This window comes from Antedon mediterranea, chromosome 2 (genome assembly GCF_964355755.1).
Source record: "Antedon mediterranea chromosome 2, ecAntMedi1.1, whole genome shotgun sequence".
In the NCBI taxonomy this organism is placed as follows: Eukaryota; Metazoa; Echinodermata; class Crinoidea; order Comatulida; family Antedonidae; genus Antedon; species Antedon mediterranea.
In genome coordinates, this window is record NC_092671.1 from 15069125 (window position 1) to 15093531 (window position 24407).

Sequence of the window (24407 nt, forward strand, 5' to 3'; positions counted from 1 at the left end):
CGCTGGTCATGTGTCAGATCGGTTCTTGGAATGAAGAGATCGACCCCAGAGAGAGAGAGAGAGTAGCAGCAAAGATAGAAGTGTAGCAGTGAATATTTGGCTTCGCTAATGAATGGTCTTTTTAAGTTGAAAGACTGCTTCATGCAACTGTCAACAAGACGTTATCTAAGGTTTAGTCTGATCAAATGTGTTTGAGTTAAAGAAAGGGGTGAGTGAGTGTATTTTTTTTAGAGCTAGGCTAGGCTAGTCTTAGTTAAAACTGTCAGTGTTTAGGCTCTGATCCTACAATCTAGCTAGGTAGGCCTAGGCCTAGGTAGGGGCCTGCTAGGCCTATCTATTAGTAGTAGAAGGCCTAGGCTAGGCCTAGCCTCTCTGCTGTAGGCGCGCCAGGCCTAATCTAGGGCTAGAGTATTATTACTAAGCCTGCTTATTGCTACAGTAGCCAGGCCTAGGCAGACCTCCCAACTCGCACGCTAAATTAAAATGCATTTTCTCTCCTAATATTTCGGATAAACCAAAAAGTCTCCCGATGCGATATGTAGGCCCACCTTTCCTTTACAGATTTTGATAAGAGAATAAAGTTTATCGCAAATAGCGTGCGCGACACGCAAACATGACAATGCATACAGGGCCTAGGCCTATGTGATTTGTTGTTTGTACCTGTGCGTTGTTCCCAAACCCTTCGCCATCATGTATTGTGCAATGCCGCATGTGATATTTTAAAATTTGAACAAATGAATATAATTTCAAACCATGTAATATATTTTACTGTGTTTGAACATGAATAAATGAAATCAAAATGAAATGAGATACATCTTATTTATTAATAATAATAATATATTTATTTATTTCAACAATATTTCACGAGAGTGGTCCATCCAGCCGAAGCTGATATATATACAACATGACGAGACATAAACATGTAGCAACTAGAGGGTACTCCGAGAGTACAAACCTCCGCCTACTGTAAAATTCCCCTACATAAAATTCCCCCACATAAAATTCCCCCTGAATATTTTTTTTTTACATTTTTTTTTATTAGTTCTAAGTGTTGTAAATATGTTAACTGCACACTACAAAGTTGTGGGTGACAGTGTGGTGTAATGGTTATGTATCCAGCCTCTCACAGTTGAGATCGCTGGTTCAAGTCCCACTGAGGTTTTTTTTTTTTTGATTATTTTTTTATTTCTTTTTTTTAAATTTTTTGTGGACCTTGATCTTTGACCCTGACCCTTCAAAATTTAACCACAATTATATGATGTGTTATTGATCATTGTGGCTAAGTTTGGTGAGAATCGGATAAAAACTGTGGTCTCTAGGCAGTAAAATAGTTTTTGTTAGTTGTGACCTTGACCTATGACCTTTTCCCCTCAAATTCGAACTCGTCCAAGCTTTTGGGGCATAGATCATTGTTGCCAAATTTGGTGAGAATCGGATAAAAACTGTGGCCTCCAGGCTGTTCACAGACACACACACACAAACATACAGGGGTGAAAATATAACCTCCTTGGCGGAGGTAATAAAAATAAATATAATTATAGATACAAAAAAAAAACACAAAAAAATTAGAATAAAAAATAAATTCATATTCAATTGACTATCTCAGAAGATAGGAAAAGGAAGCAACTAAACAAGAAGATGGTTCTTGGGCAAACATTTGAAGGAAAACTGTGATATAGAAAACATGCCGTATATATAATCCATTTGAATTGATTTGGCACGCATTATAGATCATGATGGCAATATTATCAGATTTTCATAGCGCCCTCTATAGTTTATAAAACCTCGATATTTCATTCTTCCAAGATGGGAAGTCTTTAGAGGCCACGTCACAAAACTTAACTAGACGAGGCCCTCTACTTTAAGCCTCTTAGCTATTTATTAGACTACTACTATGAAAGACAGCTGGTCGCTTTTTGGTCCCGCGTAGCCAGTTTGAAAAACTTCGACATCCACTGTTTATTGGTTGGTTTTAAAGAAAAGCTGGTACAAATAATTCTCTTTAGTAATTAATCATTAAAGTATTACCGTATACATTGGCCCAATGTTATTGTTTTTACATCAAAATATATCAAGTATAAAAAACAAAAATAGAATTTTCACGGGATTTCAGGACACCATGTTAATTAAACATCGTACCTCCTGAACGGAGAATAATGTACTGTAATCCATCGAAAACGCTAGGTTATTTTTGTTCTTTATGCTCGGCTCGTTACCACCGTTTGTCACCTCTGCAAGATGGCTTCCGTAGCACGAAAATCGTCTTTTGATAAAATGGTTTATGATAGATGTGCAAACAAAGAGGCATACTGCAGTGTTAATTGTTATAAATATTACCGGTTAAAAACGATGGAAACACAAAAAGAATGATTCACGTAAAACTGTTCTTTTCAAGGTATTGATTTTCATTAACACTACCTTATGGACACAATTCAACAAAAGTGAAAGGGTGACTGAAACACTAATGAACACTTAATTGGACATGTCTTGAACAATCAATACTGTGTTCATCTTTTATTAAATATTATGAAATTTTGAAATATAATAATGAAACACTTGATGGTTATTAAATGCATAATTGTAATTCAGAGTTTCTATGTTAAAGAAGCATTTTTGATGGTGCGGATAAATATTATTTTGTTGACATTTTATGTTAATATTGTATACAAAATATATACGATAAACTTCATAATTTTATTGTTGTAATACTGATATTAAATATAATTTTAATAATTGAAGTCTCCTAAAATCCCCATTTTATTGTGAATTTGGTAACAAAATTGTTGTAATTCCGTAGTTAATTTGAACTACTATTTTATAATGTAAATTGTTGTTTTATCAATTTAATAATTCTGTTTTTTATCATTAATAAATGATAAATTTTAAATATTGAAATTCCACAATTTTTACTCTCAAAGGATTTTATTTCTTGCATGCATGGTTAAACAGTCATACAGTACTGCTCTATAATTTAAACCTTCATATTAATGGCGTTTTTACACTTAGTACACAGCATATGAAGTAAATTGTGTGGAAAATGATACATTATGGATTTTTTCATAAGAAGGGAACTCTATTTTAATTTATTATGATGATTATCAATGTTATATTTTTTTTCTTTTGAACTATGACCTAAAGTATGCTAATATTATATTATCATTTGTTGCATTCAATTTACAGTAGATCAACACATGAAGGAGGTTTAATTTAAATTCATGCTTTAATTAGACTCTACAAAATTGTTTTCAGTATTGTTATTGTTTTTTTACTACACAGGTGACACTTTGACAATGTCTGTTTTATCTGCTGTCATATGCAACATCATTTACATTCTGCTGGTTTAATTAGTGTTAAAACCATCAAAAAAGAACTTGTACTTCGCAAATAAATAATCGAAAAGGAATGACAGGAGAGAAATCTTATGTTCCAGCACCTACTTGGTTAGTAAAACCACTTTTTATTGATAAAAATGTAATATATAGTAGATAGAACCTCTCCGTTAAAACATCCCTACCGATTCATGTGAAATCCTATTAAGAGGACATCAATTTGTCATCTAAGGGTATGTTCAGACCCACGGAGTTATGGTGGAGTTATTTACGCAAGACGTACGGTAATCCGTGGCGTTAAAAGCCAAGGTGTTGAGACACAACGACCAACATTCCAATGCCATGCGTTTAAAATACTCTGATCAGGTCAAAACAGATAGAACTATATGTATACATTCATGGAAATTCATGAAAGTTAACATCGTTTACATTGTAACTGTACTGTACTGGATCAATTTCTATGTTTTTCTTCTTTCTTTCCTCCACTTTTTTGTGGCTCCTGTATCTCTAAAATGTGTTAACATAACATTTCATAACTTTGTCAACATATGAACATTTATATGAAGTTGTGCAGCATGTATTTTTTAAATACGTCAGAGTTGCGCAACATAACTTACTTGCGATTTTATGAATTTCAATGATTGATCATATTAAAAACCAAGCATAATTTTTTTTTTACACTTTGTGAAAATTTAAGTCACATCAAGGGCAAACTTTTTGTGGATTAAAAATGGCATGTTTTACAAGAAGTTACGCGCGCACGCGCATTTAAAATTTCAAGATGCGCAAAATTTATTTCTAATCAACTTTGTACGCGTTTCATGTCATTTTAAGCATGTCAAAAATTCCCACGGATGCGCAAATTTTGCGCGCGCGGTGTACACAAAGCGTGAAATACGTCAATGTTTTACGTAAATCATATTTTTCCAGCCTTTTATAGTAATTTTACCAAATATGGAACCATTTCGACTTAAAATTATGTCAATATGAGCATGTCGAATTGGACAATTTGCGCATGTTTTTGATGAAAAAGTTCAAAAATTCGTCAAAATCATGCCCTTTTTTAAACAGTCGTAGTTTCTAAACTAAACGGTGAAAGTTATTTTTATTACATATTCTGGAAGTTGATGAGTTGTAGATATCGGTTCATGCTTTAATATGGCTAACCGGACATTGTGACGTCATCGTATGGCCACGCGAATATAAAATATAGGATTTTTGTATCTTTCGTCATAGCTCATCACATTTAATAGAGTGCATCTCCACTTATCTGTTTTTCATTTTCATCCCGATTTTTATATTTTCTAGGTCAATCAACTATCTTTCGCATGAGTTAAAAATATTTTAATTTTTATGACGTCATGATGTCTAAAAATGTAAATAACCTGGGTCACTTATTTTCATCTTTACAGTAAATTTTAATCTGTTATAGCTCGTCAGAATAAAACGTGATAATCATGATTAAAACATTTTCAGGAAGGTATTGGATTGTAGATACGAATTCATGTGAACATTTTGCCAATTAGATGTTGTGACATCATCATATGGCCAGTTAAATAAAAAAAGTCGTATTTTCATCTTTTGCATTACATTTAAAAGAGCGCGCATCAATATTTCACATATTCAAATTTCTTAAACACGTTAATATGTTGTTGCTGAGATAATTTCCTTCCGAAATTGCTACCTTAGTTTTTCATTTTGAAACCGTCAACATTAAAAATTGGAATAAATAGCGGGTCCCGTAATTTCACCTATTCTACACTGTATGTGATATGTACTGTATACAGATTATACTGTGTATGGCCCCGTTTCTGCTGCCAAAAATATACCGTATATATACGGTATATTTTATATACGGTATATTTTTTGGCAGCAGAAATGGGTCTCATAAAAAATATACCGTATATATTTGCGGTATATATACTGCATAAATATCCCCATCGTTTGTGGATATTATACGGTATATTCCAAAATATACCGTATATTTCGTTCCCCGTTTCTGCTGCACTCAAAATATACCGTAAATGTGACCCGACTCATGACACGAGGTCAAAAACTAACAGAGCGCGACGCGTTTGTTTTGGTTTTTCTGCTGCATTGAAAGTTGAAAAACACGTGTAAAAGCAAGCAACAGATCAAAATGTCACTGTGGACCGAACAAATCACTATTTTTGCAATTCAATTGTGGGGGGAAGCGAAAGTTGGGGGGAGACTGCATGGCAACAGAAGAGATACCGAGATTTTAATTACAATAAATCGAATGTTCTTACACGACAACAACGTGATGTAAAATCATGGTAAAATACTGTATAATAGAAAATGGAAATTATAACGGCAATATAGGATAATATAGCATAATATAAACTCAATTTGAATAACAGAGTTTATTTATAGTGACATTTCTAGATGGTGCTTGTATGTGCAGTGTAAATTCGTTGCCACTTCTGCTCATTAGATTTAAAATAGAAAGCAATGCTACGACGTTTTGAGAAACCATCATTGTTTTTGTCAGCATGTACCGGTAGGTAAAAACCTCACTACACGAGGTCAATCCATACTTCCGTCTCACGAAATGCATTTTGGGTAATGAAAGCCAACTTTTTTACAACCCACCCACGAAGTATGTGCAGCGGAAACGGTGCACGAATTTCATATACGGTATATATACGGTATATTTATACGGTATATTTATACGGTATATTTATACGGTATATTTTGGGTTGGCAGCAGAAACGGGCCCTATGACACAAAATAACAGAATTCAGCAATAACAACATATCATATTCTTCAGTTCAGGTCATAATGCCATAATCTTTTTCTGTGTGCAATATTCCAACGTATGACGTGCACGTGGCGTTTGTCGTGCGGATAACTAACTCGTCAAAGTGACGAGTTTCATGTCTAGTTTGTTTTTTTTATTTATATAATGTTTACCTTCAAATATACTGATTTGTTCTTACTACTTGTAGAATTGCATTTTAATTCAAAATAATTTAAAACGGACAATTATCTGATTAATTGATTTAATTTATGAAAATATCATATCACTGACGCTAACTTTACTGTTCTTTAAAATATGAACCTGAAAATACATTTGACATAGCTATTTCGCTGTCGTATCATAGGGTACGGGTATGTAGTTGCTGTCTGCTAATCGTGGTCGTGTATTTTTATTGGTTAAGGTTAAAATCACTGATGCATCACTGGATTAGGGTTATGAAATCTACCCTCTTCCGCTAGAGTTATTAACGCCACTGGCGCGGAGTAACAACTTCCTAACGCTAATCCGCGGCATGGTTCAGACACAAAAATATGTACGCCGCTTGCTTAACTCCACCATAACTTCTTGAGTCTGAACATACCCTAAGTGTACAGTCAGATACTAAGTTCAAGGCTTGGTGAGATATAATACAACATTTTTTGTTGCTAATATCCTCCTCATGAGGACGATCAAAGTTCATCGACACTTGAGAAACTTAACAGTTCTTTTCAGAACTGAATATACATGGTGCACCGCAACATTTATATCAAATATTTGAATCCAGGAATTTTGACAAGAAATAGTTACATTCATCATTTTAATTGTTTAGTAAGTCTGTATTTTAACAACCTTTAGTAAATGAAGTCCTGCAACATCTTTTTTTTTTAGCATTTTAGATTTCTTGGTTTAATATCTCATTAGTAGAAAGTACCATATTACACATTGTCATGCAAAAATTAATCCATCTCTCACAAAAACAATTTAACTGATCAAATTTTCAATAATTCATCTATTATCTTTAATAAGGCCCTATGCATGTTGATGGTACAGACTGTCAAGACGTGCAAATGCGATTAGTATACTGCTTTATCTATTCTGTTCTGATAAGTTAAAAAGTTATCAGAATATAAGCATCTCAATGCACGATTTCAAAGAATCCGACATAGATCTGCAAAATAAAGTAAACATTGTATTATTTATATTATTATCATTTGTCCACTAAGCTGTCTTTCACTATAATTATATAAATTATTATATCGTTTTGTGGCATCTTTTTCTTGACATGTGTAAGGCAGACAAGCATTCAAATATTTAGGCACTAGAGACTGATAATACAAGCTTTTTTTACAATTTTGTATTTTACACCTTCCTTACATTTTAATTGGTTAGTAATAGTATGAATATGATTAAAAAGTGCTCATTAACTACATGCTTTTAATTTAGTATTTCTTACAGTGATTAATATCCTATAAATTATAGTAACCTGTATTTTAACTGTACTGTAGTAAGCTGCCGTATTTAGGTACTTAATGAAATTCTGCAATTTTTTTTCTCAAGGCTAATGAGTAATTTATAATTTCAGAGAACGATAATACTCGATAGATACATTCTTTGATGCAATTGGCTACTGCTGCTACTTCTACTACACTAGTAAATGATACAAACCCAATTGCTTTTTGATCATACACAGCATGGTAACTGTGTTACATAGCGACTTATATGCTGTTAGGCCATTAAGCTAGGCATGAGACTGTCCTTCAGTACTATTAGTATTCTCAGACTGCTATCCAATAATATTGTATCATCATAACAATAATATATAGGAGGTGCCTTTTCTTGTACAACCGTACAATTCAAACAATAAGGTAAATTTTAATATACAAATTTTGTGATAATATTTTTATTTAGTTAAGTCCTTACAGTATATGGTATCTTATGAAAGAATATGACACTTGACTGTTGTCAATTAGTTTAAAGTACTGTACAGTACTTTATTTCTGTACACAATTTGTTCTTTAAAGTGCACACGGACAAACCCTGTACACTGGACCTACAGTTTATAGTCCTTCTCCGAGTACTATTCCACCACCAGAACTAGAGCGAGTCGGCCTCGAACCCATGCCGATATTGTTGGCTCTTTAGGTACGTTAAGCGGCGCCCCTGCCTTAACCACTCAACCATTTAACTACAAAATCCATATCAAGCTTGCTATATTTTCAGGTTTAATTTTCTCTTAATTTTCTTGATTGATTTTAGGTAGAGAATTTTTAAGTGTACAGGAACATGATTTACCAATGTTTATTGTGTAGATCTAACTAATTTGTTTACATACAATAAAACGCTACTGTAAATTACACTACTAATTTACTATTGAAACATTCACGCAAAAGAAATGTGATGTTCAATGCCTCTTTACCGAGTATCGGGTTTCTTTTTCATTATTTTTGAAAGCCTTGAAAAACCAAACTCTTAGTTATATGACAGAGATTCGTTTCAAAGATGTGATCAAACGTCATCTCAAACCCACAAATATCAATGTTGAAACCTGGGAGCCTAAATCAAACTGCAGGAAGGCTATTTCGCAAAAAAAGTACTTTCTATCAAGAAAAAAAACGAGAAGACACACAATATACTCAATACAATCAAAGATCATCTTTGTACACACTGCGAAAAAAAAAAGAAAGAAAGATCCTTCTGCGACAGAAGTGACTCTTGTACTAGAAGAAAAAGAATAATACTACTGCTGTACAATAGAATGTGTTTTTTTTTGGAATGCTTTACTGAAGGAATATTTTTATTATAAGTCTAGTAGAAATACTTAATGGTATCCGCTCATTATTGGGGGACTGTGTTTGATAGATTTCATTCATCCTTTATGAAAGCTTACTAAAACTACTAAACCAAAGACTTGACTGAGGCTACAAAATGAAAACGAAAATATTTCCAGATTTCTACTGTATTACCGGCATATCAGTGTAGTATCGAAGCATCAGTATGTACAGATAGATAATGAAAGAAGGTGATCTGCATAAAATTCTACTTTGGTAGTCTGTAGGCGTAGAGAACGTGTTAAAGAAAATTACTATAATTCTGTTCAAACTGCACACACAATCAATTTTCTTGAAACCATAATGCTGAATAATAATGCAAATATAAATATAATTGCATTGTGCTAGAGTACTATTGATGTTAGTATACAGTGTTTATAGGATTTTTATGAGGGATATTTTATCCAGAAAACAAAACTTTTTCATGGCATATTTTCTTCCAAAAAGGGCAAAAACCGGATTACACTCTTGGTTTTACCCCTTATCAATTGCAGTATATTGTACTGTCACTTTTCTATAATTATAAATAAATATTGGATACCATTGCCAAATTAAAAAATTCCATTATCAGAACCACAAATCTGTGAATATTTATTTATTAATGTAATTGCAAACAATGAAATTCACGAACTTATCTCAAGAGTCAACTTGATAAGGTTGCTGAGCAACACAGGGCATGATGGGAGTATTGAATCTGATTGCCCTGTTTGCTGATCACTGTGATATGCAGTGTCAACACATAAAACAAACCATTTAGATCATGTGACTAACAAACGGCGTGTATTTTGTAGTAGATCATATTTGGTTCTATATTGTTTGTAATGCTTGGTGTTTAAGTTGTTTTTTTATCCATACTAAACGGTAGATCATTTACCAGATATAAATTGTATATCTTACTCGATATGAGTTTAATGTATTAGTCGTACAAAACAAGCAATTTAGGTGGAATTCCAGATTTCAACCATGTCTTTTTTTGCAATCACAGCAAAGCGTAAGTGAACAAAGATGATTCTGTTCAATTTTTAGAGCTTGAAGGCTTTTTCTCTAGCCCTCTTTGGTTAATTATCAGTAGCTGTACGGTAGGTTTCATTAGACGATGTACCATTATCTAGGCTTAATTTGTTAGATGAGGCTGGTGGGGATGGCTGCTTATATTCACTAACCACCAGGCACAAAGAAATATCGGTTGAACAGCCCAAATTGATTGATGTTCTACCATATATCTGTATTTTTCAGCATTTAACAAGTTGTCATGCCCTTTATGTATTGCAGCAGTTTAAATGCAATGCCTGTTTTTCTCTTTAACCTTTAAAAGTTATGATGCTCTAGGCTGAATAATAGGTTCTGATTTTTAGTGTACCAAGTTTTTTTTCCATGCAAATGTGCCTTTTGCACAGGACCTTGTGGCCAAGTGTCCAAAAGATGAGCCTTCTCACACACCTACGTTCATTATTTAATTACCCATGATTTTACATTTTGCTGAGAATAAGATGGTCCTTTCACCATGGGCCATAGACGTTAGATTGTTATAAATAACATCATAATGCATTTAATAGATTTTAAATGTATGAGGATTATCCTGATCCATAGGAATGTGGTAGAGAGAGAGAGATAGATTAAAATACCTTCATAAATTTATCAAGATCTCAACAATCATCCAATGGCCCTTTGGCACATACTGAATACTGAACAGTCTATATATCAGCATATATTGCTATCATTCATAACTTGGTAATAATCTCTAGTATGTATTCACATTATGCAAAATCTAATAATCTGAATGAAATAGCCGGGGGCCACATATGAGGTCCATATTTTCATTCTACCTAGTCATTTCTGCTTTCTAGAAGTAAATGTGTATGCCTCTAGGCTGAGTTCAACCAAATAAACTTATTACTGTAGTACCTGAACCTTTTTTTTTCATAGCTTAAAAAGATTGGGCTATAAGTACAGTATATGAAGACAAATAAAAATATTTCAAATAAATCTTAAATTGTTTAGCTTCAAAATCTATAAATAGTTTTTGTGTCTGATAATTAAATTAAATTTTAAATTAAATTGACCAATACTGTTCAGATTATTTATAGAGTGCTTTCATAATTGTAAAGCAAGGTCAATATAATTATGTAATGGCATAACTTCATTAAAGACACTGAGAAGTGTCACAGATTACTTAACAAACAAAAGCTCAGTGTCCATAAGAAGTGGCTTTCACTAATCTTTTTAGTTCATACAATACAAAACCATAACTCAGTTTGTGCTGGGTTAAAATCTGATAGTGTAGTGACTCCTCCTTTCACTTTTCACTTGATGCGATACTGTACTGGTTTTTTTTTAATACTTTTTATGAATTTAAATTTTAATTTAAATAAAATATTAACTTTTGAAAACAGCTTTGGATCTGGCCCAAAAAAAGAGGTTGGGAGTTTCTGGTTTTCTTTGTGTTGTGGGAGACAATGTTGATTGACTAATGATGACCATCAAATCGTCAAACTTTTTTCATCTTTTTTTTAATCCCATATTTGCCACCTAAAAATAAATTATGCTCTTTTAAATACAGCAAAAAACTGTTCTTTTGTTAAACATGATTTTGTTTTCCATAAAAAAATGTGGAATAGATATTATTTTGACAATATTTATGGTCGTATATCTTTCTATTCTCATCACTTTCCATTAGTACTGTCTGATTTTGCATTAAAACAATGACAACATTTCTTTATATTGCTCTTAATTGCCATTTCTAATTTGGTTTAAATGCCAAGACAACTTGTGTATGATGTGTGTATTTTTAGGCTACTCGTCTTGTAATAAATGTACTGCCATCATAGAGCGTGCAATGTTATGACATTTTAACATGTAATTGCCATTGCTTCTCACAGATACACATTAATGTTTAAGCAATACAAGCATTTGACCCACTTCTTATCTTGTCAATAAAATCATGTACATTTCTATACAATATTCAGTTCAGTATATCCTGGCTTGTTATTAGCTTGAATAAACAATCCATTTTAAATCACAAAGTGTGGTATCGGCATCAGCAGCATGCAATATCATGATATTTTTAAAATAAATTCCCAGAGCGCTGTTTATTATTCATGGTTTTTGAGGGAGGTGTTTATTTTTTGGGTATAAAATGGTAACATACTGTAATTAACTTTAAAAATTGTATCAGTCAAGAAATTCTACTATAAATAGATATTTGTTATAATACAGTATTTTGTGTATATATGAATGTGACTGTATTTGGGCTAGTGTTGCCCGAAAGCTCTGCTAACTTTTCTGGCTGTTTACTTTATCGTTTTGATTTAGCTTTTCGCTTCTTTTTTTTTTTGTATCTCCATTGAGATCCAGCCACTGATACCCACAGCATTGTCATTTTTTTCAGTAATTTGCCTTTGGATTTATATATATGAATGTGACTGTATTCAATATACTGTATTCAAGTGGATTTTTTCAATGCGGGATGTTTACTTATTATTATAATGATTTTTTAGTATAATAATATAACTCCATTTTAAAAGTATTATACAATATTAAAACTTGATTTGACACTGTGACTTGTCTCATCCTGAGGATGTTTTATTTTGTAAGGCTACGTCCCCAATTGTTGAATAATAGTTTTTAGTATAGTACTGACATGGCCATTTTCACTTTTATATGTGATACTGTAAATTTTATTTAGTATCATTATTCTGTCATTCTTATTTTATTGCTTTAATTATAGTCTTTTTATTGTCATCGTACTGTAATTAAAAATTAAAAGCCAATTTAACATTTGCATGTGGAAACTTCCATAAATTATTTATTGGTTGCCAAACAAAACTGCACTGACTACTCTGCTTGTGAAAATAAATGTCATTGTGGTATTAATAAACAATAATACTGTGTTTAGTATGAGAAATGATACTGTACGCAGTGGCGTAACGCAGAGGCCTAAAGGCCAATTTACACAGACAAGTGGTAGCGGTAAGCGGATAATTATGTAGCTTGTCCCACATCGAGTCGGTATCTATCCTGAGCGGAAACCGCCCATCCCCTCCGCGTTGTGTGTAAAATGGTCATAAGGAATAAGATTCTATATTTTTATTACCGTTACTGCTCGTCTGTGTAAATTGGCCTTATGACCGCTGGAGGCCTCGGGTGTTTTTAGCCTTTTTTGACCTTTAATGCCTGTTTTTTCCTCTGTGCACTGCTCAGGGGCACCCATAAGATCCGGGGCCCCTGGGTTTAGCCAATGACTGTACGTTCAGTAACTGTACAATAAGATAGGTATTGGCACAATAGTGAAGGTTTAGCCAATGACTGTACGTTCAGTAACTGTACAATAAGATAGGTATTGGCACAATAGTGAATACACTAAACCAATCCTGCATTATATATTAAAGGTGATTAGAAAGGCTCAAATTAGAAAGGCTCAAATTTGATAAACTTGATTACTCAACCTGCGATATCCTGAATACTAATGAGTAAGATTGGAAATAGCTGAATTCCCAGGTGATCTTTATTAGCTTAGGAATATCGCCTTAATAGCCAAGAATCCAATTATCTTGATTTTACAGTGCAAATAATGTGTTCTACAGTAATTTGTAAATGCTTTAAACCTATAATAATATCAAATGAGATTATTGCTTATTTCAACATAGAAAAGAATGATTTCTTTATATGTAAATAAACTAGTTTGAGACTAAGATAAGAGAAGACAAGGATTTCTCTGAATTATAGCAAACGTTTTATAGTGTTGTTCTCAATTTTGATGAACTTCAATATTGGGACTGTAGACGTGGAGTCTCATAACTATCATATAATTGTATGTTGCATCTGTATCCATTTGCATTTTGTTTTAGTATTATAATTCTTTTTCTTTTTTATCATAGAAGAAGAAAATGAGGGGGAGACACAGCCCCATTCTGATGGCAGTAGTGGCATCTCTTCCTTATATAAGCATGGTAAGCAGTCATTCTTTAAATTTTTTATTTATTTGGTTGTTATCACGCAACTTGACAAATTTATTATGTCCAAACCTCATGCTACAAATTGAAACATGCGGATTTGTTTATGGAAGTTTTAAGACATCAAGTCATTATTTATCACAGCTTAGGGTATACGATAAAAATCCTTTCAAAAATCTACTTATTTTATAAATATATTAAAAATTTAAACCAAACACACCTTTAATACTATTTAATGTAGACAGATGTTAATATAGCATATTACTGCTCTTTTTACAGTAAATTAATGTCTCATTATAGATATTTTATGAATTGTAATTAATTTAATTTCCGTTACATTATTAACTTCATAAATGTCTTAAAAATTATATTGCTTTGTTGTATTATGTCAATGATTGATTTGTTTATGGAAAAATTACTATTAATAAATGTATTGAGGCTGCTCTTTTTGTAAAGTACGTACACAATATTATAATTACAAAGTCATTACACATACTCCATGCACACACTGTACTGTAATAATCAGAATTGACTGCATCAACCAAAATGTAGAGAATGTGAGAACAATTCTGGCAATTTATTATAATTATACCAAAGATAATAAAGAGTATTTCAAGAACACTAGTTTTACACTTTATATTACAAAATTTTTAATTTTAACACTACTTGGCTTAAGCAAGAGCAACGTATCAAACATCACAACCATCACACTACAGCATACCTTGTCTTTACATCTACTGTACCTAGAGAGAACATATGCAAATTCTATGTATTTGCCTAAAGAGTGAATGTGAGTGAAAGATATACAGTAGAGAAACATGTTAATGTTTTTTTCACATCAGCCTGGAAAACATTTTCTAATGTCATGTCTTCTTCACATACTGCTTTAAGGCAATAGCCATAATGTCATTATGCTAATGAACATTTTGAAACCTGTACCATGTTGATTTCTTTTGAGATAACATTTAAAGGTCATGTGAATAAATTAAATCTATAATTACTCTAAAATAAATTGGCAACTGTAAATTAATTTTTATAAACGAATTATTCATTACTAAGGAAATAACGTGCTCTCCATATAAAAATTAAATATAAGATTATATCATTTACAATATATTTCAGTTAAAATACCCAATTTATAAAAATGTCCATTTTAAATAGTTTGATATTGTTACTGTACAATACAATATTACTACATTGCTACAGTAAAGTGTTCTTTTTATACTGTAGGTACATCACTCTTAATGCAGCCACTTCTTGAAATCACATTAAAATCATCCTTAAAAGTATTATCACCTATCCATGTAAAGAGTACAATATAACTTTATTCATGGCCATAAATGAACATAAAGCCCATTAGAAAAGTATAGAATGTCATTTGCATTTCAATCACTTAAAGATGTATTGTCCCCCAAAATCATGAAAAATAAAGATTTTTAAAATCGGACTTTGAATAGGCAATTTTGCAGTTTTAATGAAGTTGTTCACTTCCATAAGAAAAAAAACGGGGGAAAAAATTATTTCACCTTTAAAAAGACAAAATAAACAGTTAAATTACCCAAAAACTCATTGTCTTCCAGACAATTTGACCATTTTTTGCTTTAAATTACATTTTTCTCAGGTAAATAAATTTTTTTCAGACCCAATTTTTTGTGAGAGTGAATAACTATAATGTGACATTAAAATAACATATTCAAAAAAAAAATTAAAAAAAATATTTTTTTAGGCGGACAATATATCTTTAATAATGCTAACATTGTTTTCAAAACATAAAATTCTTAGATTTCCCAAGATGAAATATTATCTGATAACGAACACAATTTACTTATTCCCCAGATCAATTACACTATTGCTAATAGACACACATTGTAGTGTGCTCATGTTCTCTTCAAAATCCTTGGGTTAAGGGCGGAGAAAATCAATTTTTTGTACTTTTTGGGATACTTCTAGGTATTTTAAATATTTAAAATATAGATAGCAAACACATAGATAGTTTGTATATGTTTGTATTCTAACCCTTCCTAACAAAATGTTATATGCAAATGGTTTTTCCCGCAAACAGGAAAGCTGTGGTCAGTAACATACCATTATATGCAAGAGACTTAACATAATGTGTCTTAATTTTGTCCACAGAAAACAGGAAGGCTGTGGTTGCTAACATACCATCAATAAAAAGTTTTGGTCATGCACCATCCGCTATCTCATTTATCACGATGGAGGATGGTGAACAGTACTGTGAATTTCAGTTCCAAGATGAAAACTGCACCGATATCAAAAACAAGAAACAAAAGGCGGAAAAACCAGATATGTATGCCCCTTGTCCTGGAAAACTTAAAAATCCACTCCAGAAAAATTTCCTATATACAGTAGCATCATTTATCGTATTTGTTAGTACTGCAACATTCCTATTGCTTCCAACATGTGTAATAATGTTAGTTTTGGTTCCAGTTGCATATATTATTAGAAAAATAATTCGCTGTTTTGCAAATACTTGTAATTGCTATGCACCATGTTGCTGTTATACAGCAAATTGGCTCACAGACGATGAGAAACACTGGCTAGATGATCCAAGTTTGGAAAAGCCTGTAGTTCAAGCGTTACTTGAGGTCGAAGGTCGTATGGAAACGTCAAGATTAAAATCATTAATTTTATCGCGTGTTGTATCAAAAGAAAACAAGCAAGGAAAGAAACAGTTTCAGCGTTTTACTCAAAAAATAGTTTGCCTTAAGTCTGGTAGTATTTGGGTTAATGATCTCAATTTTAATATTGACAATCACGTTTTTGACGCACCCCAAACTTTTAATAATATAGAAGATTTACAAGAATTTATTTCACAAATATCAACAAAACAACTACTATTTGGCAGACCACTGTGGGAAGTATGTGTATGTTATGTAGGAAAGGGAGAAAACATAAAGACATATCTCCTATTTCGGATTCATCCATGCATGACTGACGGTATTAGTCTTGTTGAAATTTTACGCAAGTTCTTAGCAGATGAACATGAAACTTCGGATTTTAAATCTAGGTATGGCCGTGAAGCACTCATGTTCAATAGCGTACAAGCATTTTGTGTCGGTCTTATTGTGTTTTTGTCTCATTTACTTGGAAAACGCGACGTTTTTATGCCATGTATAAAGCCTATGAACGGAGAGAAAAAATTATTATGGTCGGATCCAATCAGTCTTGCCTCAGTGAAACGTATAAAGCTTATAACACGAATGTCTCTAAACGATGTGTTGTTGTCAACAATATCCGGTAGTTTACGTGGCTATTTCAAATCGCAAGGTATTACAAACCCGTGCAATCTTCATGCTAACATTCCTGTTGATTTTCGCAGTTCTACGCAGCTGCTTGAACTCGGTAACCGTTACACGTTTGCACGTGCACCATTAACTACTAATATTGAGGGCACTATTCCACGTCTTTGGGAATTAAAACATCAAATGCTGGAAGTAAAAAACTCAGGTGACCCTATGGTTATATATAATGTAATGAAAGTAATAAGAGTTCTTTTCCCGCAATTTATTTCCAAAGGTGTTCTAGCTAGTCTTTATAACCGTAGCTTTTGTACAATAGCAAATTTACCAGGATCTGAAACAAAGTTGAGTCTGGGAGGTTTCAAGATACAGTCAATCGTCTACTGGATGCCTACAAGAGACAAGGTTGTTATGAGTTTCTCAGCGATAACATATGCAGATGAGCTACGTGTTGGATTACTTGTCGACAAAGCTGCAGTTCCTGATCCTCAAATAATTCTTTGCGAATTAAAAAAACAGGTTTGTTTAATGACATATATTTTATTATGTGTATTAAATTAGAGGCAATTTAGCTTGAAGAAACCTCATGGATACAAAGGCTTGATTTGAACCTAGATCTTGAGATTTGAGATTTTCATATTCTAGGAACATATTATTTTACCAGTTTGCAATCATTCATTTAAATATTTTTAATTAACATGTTTAAAAAATGTATTTGAAATTTTATGATTTTAAAACAAATGATATCCATTTATTATTATATTATAATCATAATATTTTATTATTATTTTAAATAAATTTGTTTATTTCAGTTTGCAGTGATAACTGACATTTTACAATACCGACGCATCCCTGGAGAGAAAAGGCCACGTACACTAGATGATAATGAATATGAGGTCAGTTTGTGTGAGCCCTAATGCCTATCTTGTGAACTAAGTTCCCATATATACCCTACACTACACTTTATTTGTTTCTTAAAACAAAGCAATGGTTCAACATATATTCTGGTTTTAAATACCAAAATGAATACTTAATTGAAACCCAATTTATATGTACTATTAATAGTGTATTAATTATTAAAAAAAGATAAAACATTTTATATATTTTAGGATGAAGATGACCCTCTAGATGAAGAAGTACGGCATCCAAAGCTGAAACAGCCATCGGAGCATGAGGCTCACACATCTCAAATGCGCCCTCTGTCGGGTCCGAACATTGCCTTATCAACAATTATTGCAAATACCCAGGTAGATTTAGAGGAATCTAAAGTAATTGAGAAAGTAAACAATGCTGAAAATCAAAACTTTTCACCATGCGTAGAGCGTAAATGTTAAAAGTAAACTTTGCTGTTGTGTGTACACTTTTAAACTTAGATTTTAAATTTTGTAATTTGTTTACATGCAATATTATCCACCTACAGTAGGATACCCAAAAAAACAACATAAAATGAACCGTTATAATAATTCCATTCCATACAATATTCCTTATTATATAACACCTAAATAAATTCCTGTCATTTGATTGGATGATTGTGAGTCACATGGCGTGCAATAGTACGCACTATTAAACGATCGTTTAATAGTACTTTTTGAAACATTTTTGTGTACGAAAAAAAAAAACGTCTCGCGGATGAAAAAAAATCTAGTACACAAATTATCTTATGATATGGCTCTGTACTGTGAAATACAACAGCGCCACCTGTCTTCTGGCCTCAGTTTCATTTGTAAACACCACCGCGAGATATGCAACAGCAGCAGATATTTGTGTACGATTTGGACATATATGTACTAATTTCATTCAAAAAGGCATTTAAATTAGCTTTAGATCGTTTTTAGGATTTTGATTAATTAATGGGGAAATCCCTACAATACGTGGAATTGTTGGAAAAACCATAATTAGCCTAGATAAGTTCCAATTTTCTAGGCGTTTTAACCTTGCTAGGCCTAAGGTTGTTTGGTCGTTTGTTGACATAATTAACACTAAAGTAGGTGTGTTTATAAAATCCATATAAATATAACATTTAATATAATATTAAAAACCAAATGATACTGTTTTTAATCAATGTGAATGAAATGTAGGCCTTTGGCTAGGGCTACCTTACCTTATTTGATTCAAATGACAGGAATCTACTTAGATGTTATATAAAACAAATAATGAATGTTTTATATTCGTGTAATGGTACAAGTGATGGCATTTGGTGAATGATGAAAGGTTAATATCAACTCGGCTGTCGCCTCGTTGATATACAGTATAACCTTTCATCATTCACCTCATGCCATTATTTGTACCATTACACTCATAAACATTCATTATTTGTATAATAACATATCCTGTTATTACTATTTCCTGCTATATATTATTATTATTATCTGTATATTGCTACAGAATAAAATAAAAGCCAGTTATCATTAACCACATTACAAGGGTAATCAAGCATTTAATACTAAGAAATATTTATTTTGGTATAAATTTGATGATGCTATTACTACATGACAAATTTATAAATATGGACATTGTAATTCACATATGTTGTCATACAAACTAGCCTAATGGTTTTAAAACAGTGTATCTGACATAGTATAATCCCTTAGGGTGGCAAATGTTTACCATATTTAGTATTAAAATTATGCAGTAGGATTACTCTTATCTCATATTAATACTCTTTTATTCTCTAACACTACACACATTATATTCACAATTTCACCAGAATTTATAAAATAAAAAAATAAAACAGGAACTGTTTTCATTACTAAATAATTGATTTATTCATCACATCTAAGATATTAGATTATTATTAACATAAATGAATAAAAATGTTGAAATCCAACAACATTTTGAGAGATACTGTAAATTGAAAAACACAAAATACAGATATATTAAATAAGGCTAAGGTCAAGTCATCAATATAATTAGAAATTATGATTGATCATGGAAAATAATATGATTAATAATTGAAAATAAAATATAAACATTTTAATTAATTAATTTAATTAATGTAAACTTGAGTATAATTTACAAATTTAATTTAGATTTCCAGGACGAATTGAAGTATTATTTACAATCTTAGATAGCATTGTAAATACATTTTATACTTTTCAGTGCAATCAAAACCATGTAAAATTTATATGTAATAATATTAGAAATACAGTAAGTAATATTGATTATTATGATTGCAGTATGATTCTGGACAATATGTATGTCAACTTCAAAGTAGAGACCATATTAAGGAGACACCTGGACCCAACAAAGTGTTTACTTAATAAATGTGTCCCTTGAATAGAGGTTGGTTATAGTGTACACGTTTCCACTTGTTTGTTTTACAAAAAAGTGTCTCCTGAATAGGGGTTCCCCTTAAATAGGGTTGCACCTGAATAGTGATTGTCACTTGAATAGTGGTTTCTTGTGAATAGGGTGGTTGCACCTGAATAGTGATTGTCACTTGAATAGTGGTTTCATGTGAATAGGGTGGTATCCTGTGAATAGGGTGGTCTCCCATGAATAGGGTGGTGTCCCTTGAATAGTGGTGTCCATCTGAATAAGTTTGAACAGTGGTTTCCTGTGAATTGAGTGGTATCCTGTGAATAGGGTGGTATCACTTGAATAGTGGTGTCCATCTGAATAAGTTTGAATAGTGGCTTCCTGTGAATTAGGCGTATCCTGTGAATAGGGTGTTCTACTGTCATTTTACAATCATCTGTGTTTCAGCTGCTTGGCAGTCTCTGGTGCGACTTTATCTAAGTACCATTTGTAAATGAATAATTTATTTAAAAACAATTACACAATAATTATGTTTAGATAATTGTTTTTCATGTTTGATAAATGTATGGCAAATATTTGTTGACAAATGTTTTCAATGTTTATGTTTTTTGTGATCGTAGAAATTTAAATTAATGTTTTAACATGAATGTACCGGACTCTGTAGTTGCCTTACTCATGGAGGTATTTTTTATACCTCCATGCAATACTTAAATCTTAATTTCTTATGTTGTAAGAAAAGCTTTGCCACAGGAATTAGACATACCATTTGCTTGTAACCTAAGACTTTGGGCACTGAATTGCCGTATGAAAGTTTTTTTATTTGTATTTTAAGTTCAAGGATTGAATAAAACATCCGTATAATTTATTCTTGTACTGTAGGACCGAGTTAAGGGCTTAATAATATAGGGCTTGGTGTTTAAGAGGATCCTTTACGGAGGCTGTTTCTTATACATGTTTTACCGATGTATATTAAATATAGTAAATACAGTAGGCCTAAATACCACAGTTATGTTGTTTACTTAAACAAAGTAGTTACGAAATTGTATATTCTATATGTACTTATGAATACATATAGATTATTGGTTGCATAATATTTAAGTGTTTTCTGTATTTGTATATATTTTGAATAATATCCGTACGTCTGTGCAATTACAATTGTAAATATTGTTAATTTATTTAAATTTGTATAAAAAATAGTATTCTCTAAAATTAACTGTGCAACCGGTCAATTATGTTTTTTAATTGTCTAGTGCACAACTTTGTAATTAAAGATATCTTGATAGAAATTAAAATTTAAATCTATGAAATTATATAATGAACATGATAATATTAACTACCATTAAGGAACAACTTGGTGGGCAGTAGAGCAAGACTCTTCTACTATTTACATATTTCTACATGTTATATGTAACTGATGGTTTGCCCCCTACTAAAAGTTCAACGATCATCTACAAAACATATATTCTTTTTATTGAAATACAATGTCGCAAATAGAAAAATCTAACCCATCCCATTTTTGTTTAAATAAGCAAATTCTTATATGCCTGTAGGCCTACTCTATGTAACAGTTTATTAGTCATAATATTTCTATCACCATGGAGAAATCCTAACTTATTTCTCCATGCTATTACAAAAACAATGCATTGTGCTTAATGAACAAGTATTTTAGTGAGGATATCTTTTTTTCGATTTTTCATTTTCTTCCAAAACCTGACTGCTTTTTATTGTATACTGGCCTGAATGTTTATCAATAAATAATCTGTACTTAGATCATGACACTGTTGAATTCAGTAAAACTGTTCTTATGTGTCTTTAGGTCTAAAAAATGCTCAGTTTTAAATAAAGCTATTATTGCATGTTGAAATTTTTACACAATTTCTGGCCCGGAGGGGCAAGTTTTACTACACCAAGTCTAAACTGCGAATACATAGGCCTATTACAAGTATTATTGGAAATCAATGTTTTATGGGTGGAGTTTTGGAAATTTCCAGACATCAAAGATAAGAATAATTCAGATGAGAAGTAAAATATGTTGTGTTTAATATTTGATGATTTTAATTAATAATTTACAGTTTGAAGATCGAGAGAGAAGTTATTGAAAAAAAAAATTAGAGATTATGTATTAGGACTAGGGACCTGTATTTTTAGACTTTAATTAGTATTACCTGCAAAAGGAAATGTTAAAGGGTACAGAAGGCTATCAGTCAGTTGTAATTTTTCATTAGTCCTTCTTCTCTACAGATCATCGTACTGTAAATCATTGACTAAACTAAGTAAGTAAATATTACATTATGTTACTTATCATCCAATTGGTTCAGTTTTATCTTATCATTTGCTTCTGGAAATTCCCAAATCCCATCATAAACAATAAAACTGAGTTGCTTTCGAATAATTAGTGCAAATATAGCTACATGTTAAAGATTGAATCGAACATTTTGGAATAATTTTGCAAGTGTGTTTTTTTTGTACGTAGTAAGCCATTAATTAAAGAGAATAGGTAAGCACAGTACCCATGTATTATGATTGCACGTAACACGAATGATGTAATAGGCCTATTGTAGATTATGCTTTTTTCGTACACCTTTGGAATGAAAAGGACTAAGTAGCGCAAACGCCTATATTATGGCAATTTTGCGATTTATAATAATCTATTTTATAATTTTTTTCCAGCATAAAATTATGTATGTATTAACATAACTCTATAGGGAGAGTTGGACCTACTGAACCTGCGTCTCCGCCACTCGTCTGATCTCTTTGATAAATTATTTGCATATCTGCAACTTCCTTTACTCCGATTTGCTTTGTACTTTATTCTTAGTTGAGGCTTGTATGTATGACAAGATAAATGTAAGAACATAACTTCATTTGTTAATGTATAGGCCTAATTTATTCTTATTAGATATCACCTGTACTTGTACAATATGACGTCATTAACAGACTTACAAAACCAGCTTCAGGGATTTCCCTGTCACTTTATTTGGGAACTTGAAAAGAAGTCGATCAAACAATTCGGATCTCTGGTGAAGCTTATTGACGAGCATATCAGCGATTCTCCTGCAATGGTAATTGAGGGATTGTTGTTCAAAAGCTACCTTTTCTTTTCGGAGTTCAGAGGAAATGCAGAAAAGAACAAAGCCGGAGCAATGGAATGTATCGAGGAAGTACGCCGTAAGATTCGAGAGGAAGATCCATCCAAACAGCCCAATAATAATGGTTATTTGGCAATCGCTATTGCTCTTGAAGCCTGGTTCAACCATCGTGACCAGGATAAGCTCGAAGCTAACATTCGGGAACTGCAGAGGCTTGAATCACTCTATGAGGATGGATCACCAGAACATAATATGTTTAAAGGAAGTATCCACGCAACAAAGGGGTTTGCTTTGACACGTGTTGGTATGAATCGGTATTCTGAGAGTATTCAAGAGTTTGAAACAGCATTGGAATTATGCCCAGGGGAAAAAGACTGGCTCTTTTCAGTCGGCCTTGTGAGGTGGAGATTAGCTAAAGCCGCAGTTGTTAATCGGAATGGATTATGTGATGGTATGGGAAAAGTAGAAAGTATTTTCAATGAGGTTATAAAATTGAATCCTCAGCACAGCTATGCAATGGTTTTGATTGCAGAAATAAAACGAAGAAAAAAAACATTTCCAAGAGCACAATACTATTTAAAATGTGCTTTAAAAGTAGAACCAGTACGTCATCATATATTAGGACAGGCAGCATCAGTGTACAGAAAGATGAAACAGTATGAAAACGCCCTGCGTGTTCTACATATCGCCGAGAAAATGGAAGGGTGTGGTTCTTTCATTTTTCACCAATTATACCTAGTGTATCGCGATATTTCATATAACGGTATTGCTGGATATAGTCCACCCAAGCTGGATTATCTCCAACTATCAATTGATTTGAATCCTTCAAATCTTGCTGCAAAAATTGATCGTGCCAATGAACTCTCGGCTACAGTACATGCTGAAGCTGCCGAAGAATACTTCAACCATATTCTAGACAACGTAGAAAAC

General features: G+C 32.3%; 1 protein-coding gene across 2 annotated transcripts; it reads left to right on the plus strand.

Moving 5' to 3' along the window:
- Positions 1 to 78: 78 nt before the first annotated feature.
- On the plus strand, positions 79 to 22565 carry LOC140040537 (probable diacyglycerol O-acyltransferase tgs1). 2 transcript variants are annotated; one of them, XM_072086549.1, is made up of 6 exons: positions 79 to 208; positions 3277 to 3440; positions 13796 to 13867; positions 16004 to 17649; positions 17943 to 18026; positions 18240 to 22565. In XM_072086549.1, exons 2-6 carry the CDS (start codon positions 3422 to 3424, stop codon positions 18462 to 18464), a joined length of 2046 nt encoding a protein of 681 aa, XP_071942650.1. In that variant the 5' UTR covers positions 79 to 208; positions 3277 to 3421; the 3' UTR covers positions 18465 to 22565. The 2 variants fall into 2 exon arrangements, with proteins under 2 accessions (XP_071942650.1, XP_071942649.1); XM_072086548.1 differs by lacking the exons at positions 79 to 208; positions 3277 to 3440 and adding an exon at positions 9421 to 9909.
- The last annotated feature ends 1842 nt before the right edge of the window (positions 22566 to 24407 follow it).

What these genes read in the sequence shown, in the direction of transcription:
- LOC140040537 (XM_072086548.1), top strand. Translation starts at nt 9,882, where the DNA reads ATGTCTTTTTTTGCAATCACAGCAAAGC. An exon ending in TTTTGCAATCACAGCAAAGC is followed by an intron (nt 9,910 to 13,795) that starts GTAAGTGAACAA and finishes TTTTTATCATAG; the next exon opens with AAGAAGAAAATGAGGGGGAG. An exon ending in TTTGCGAATTAAAAAAACAG is followed by an intron (nt 17,650 to 17,942) that starts GTTTGTTTAATG and finishes TGTTTATTTCAG; the next exon opens with TTTGCAGTGATAACTGACAT.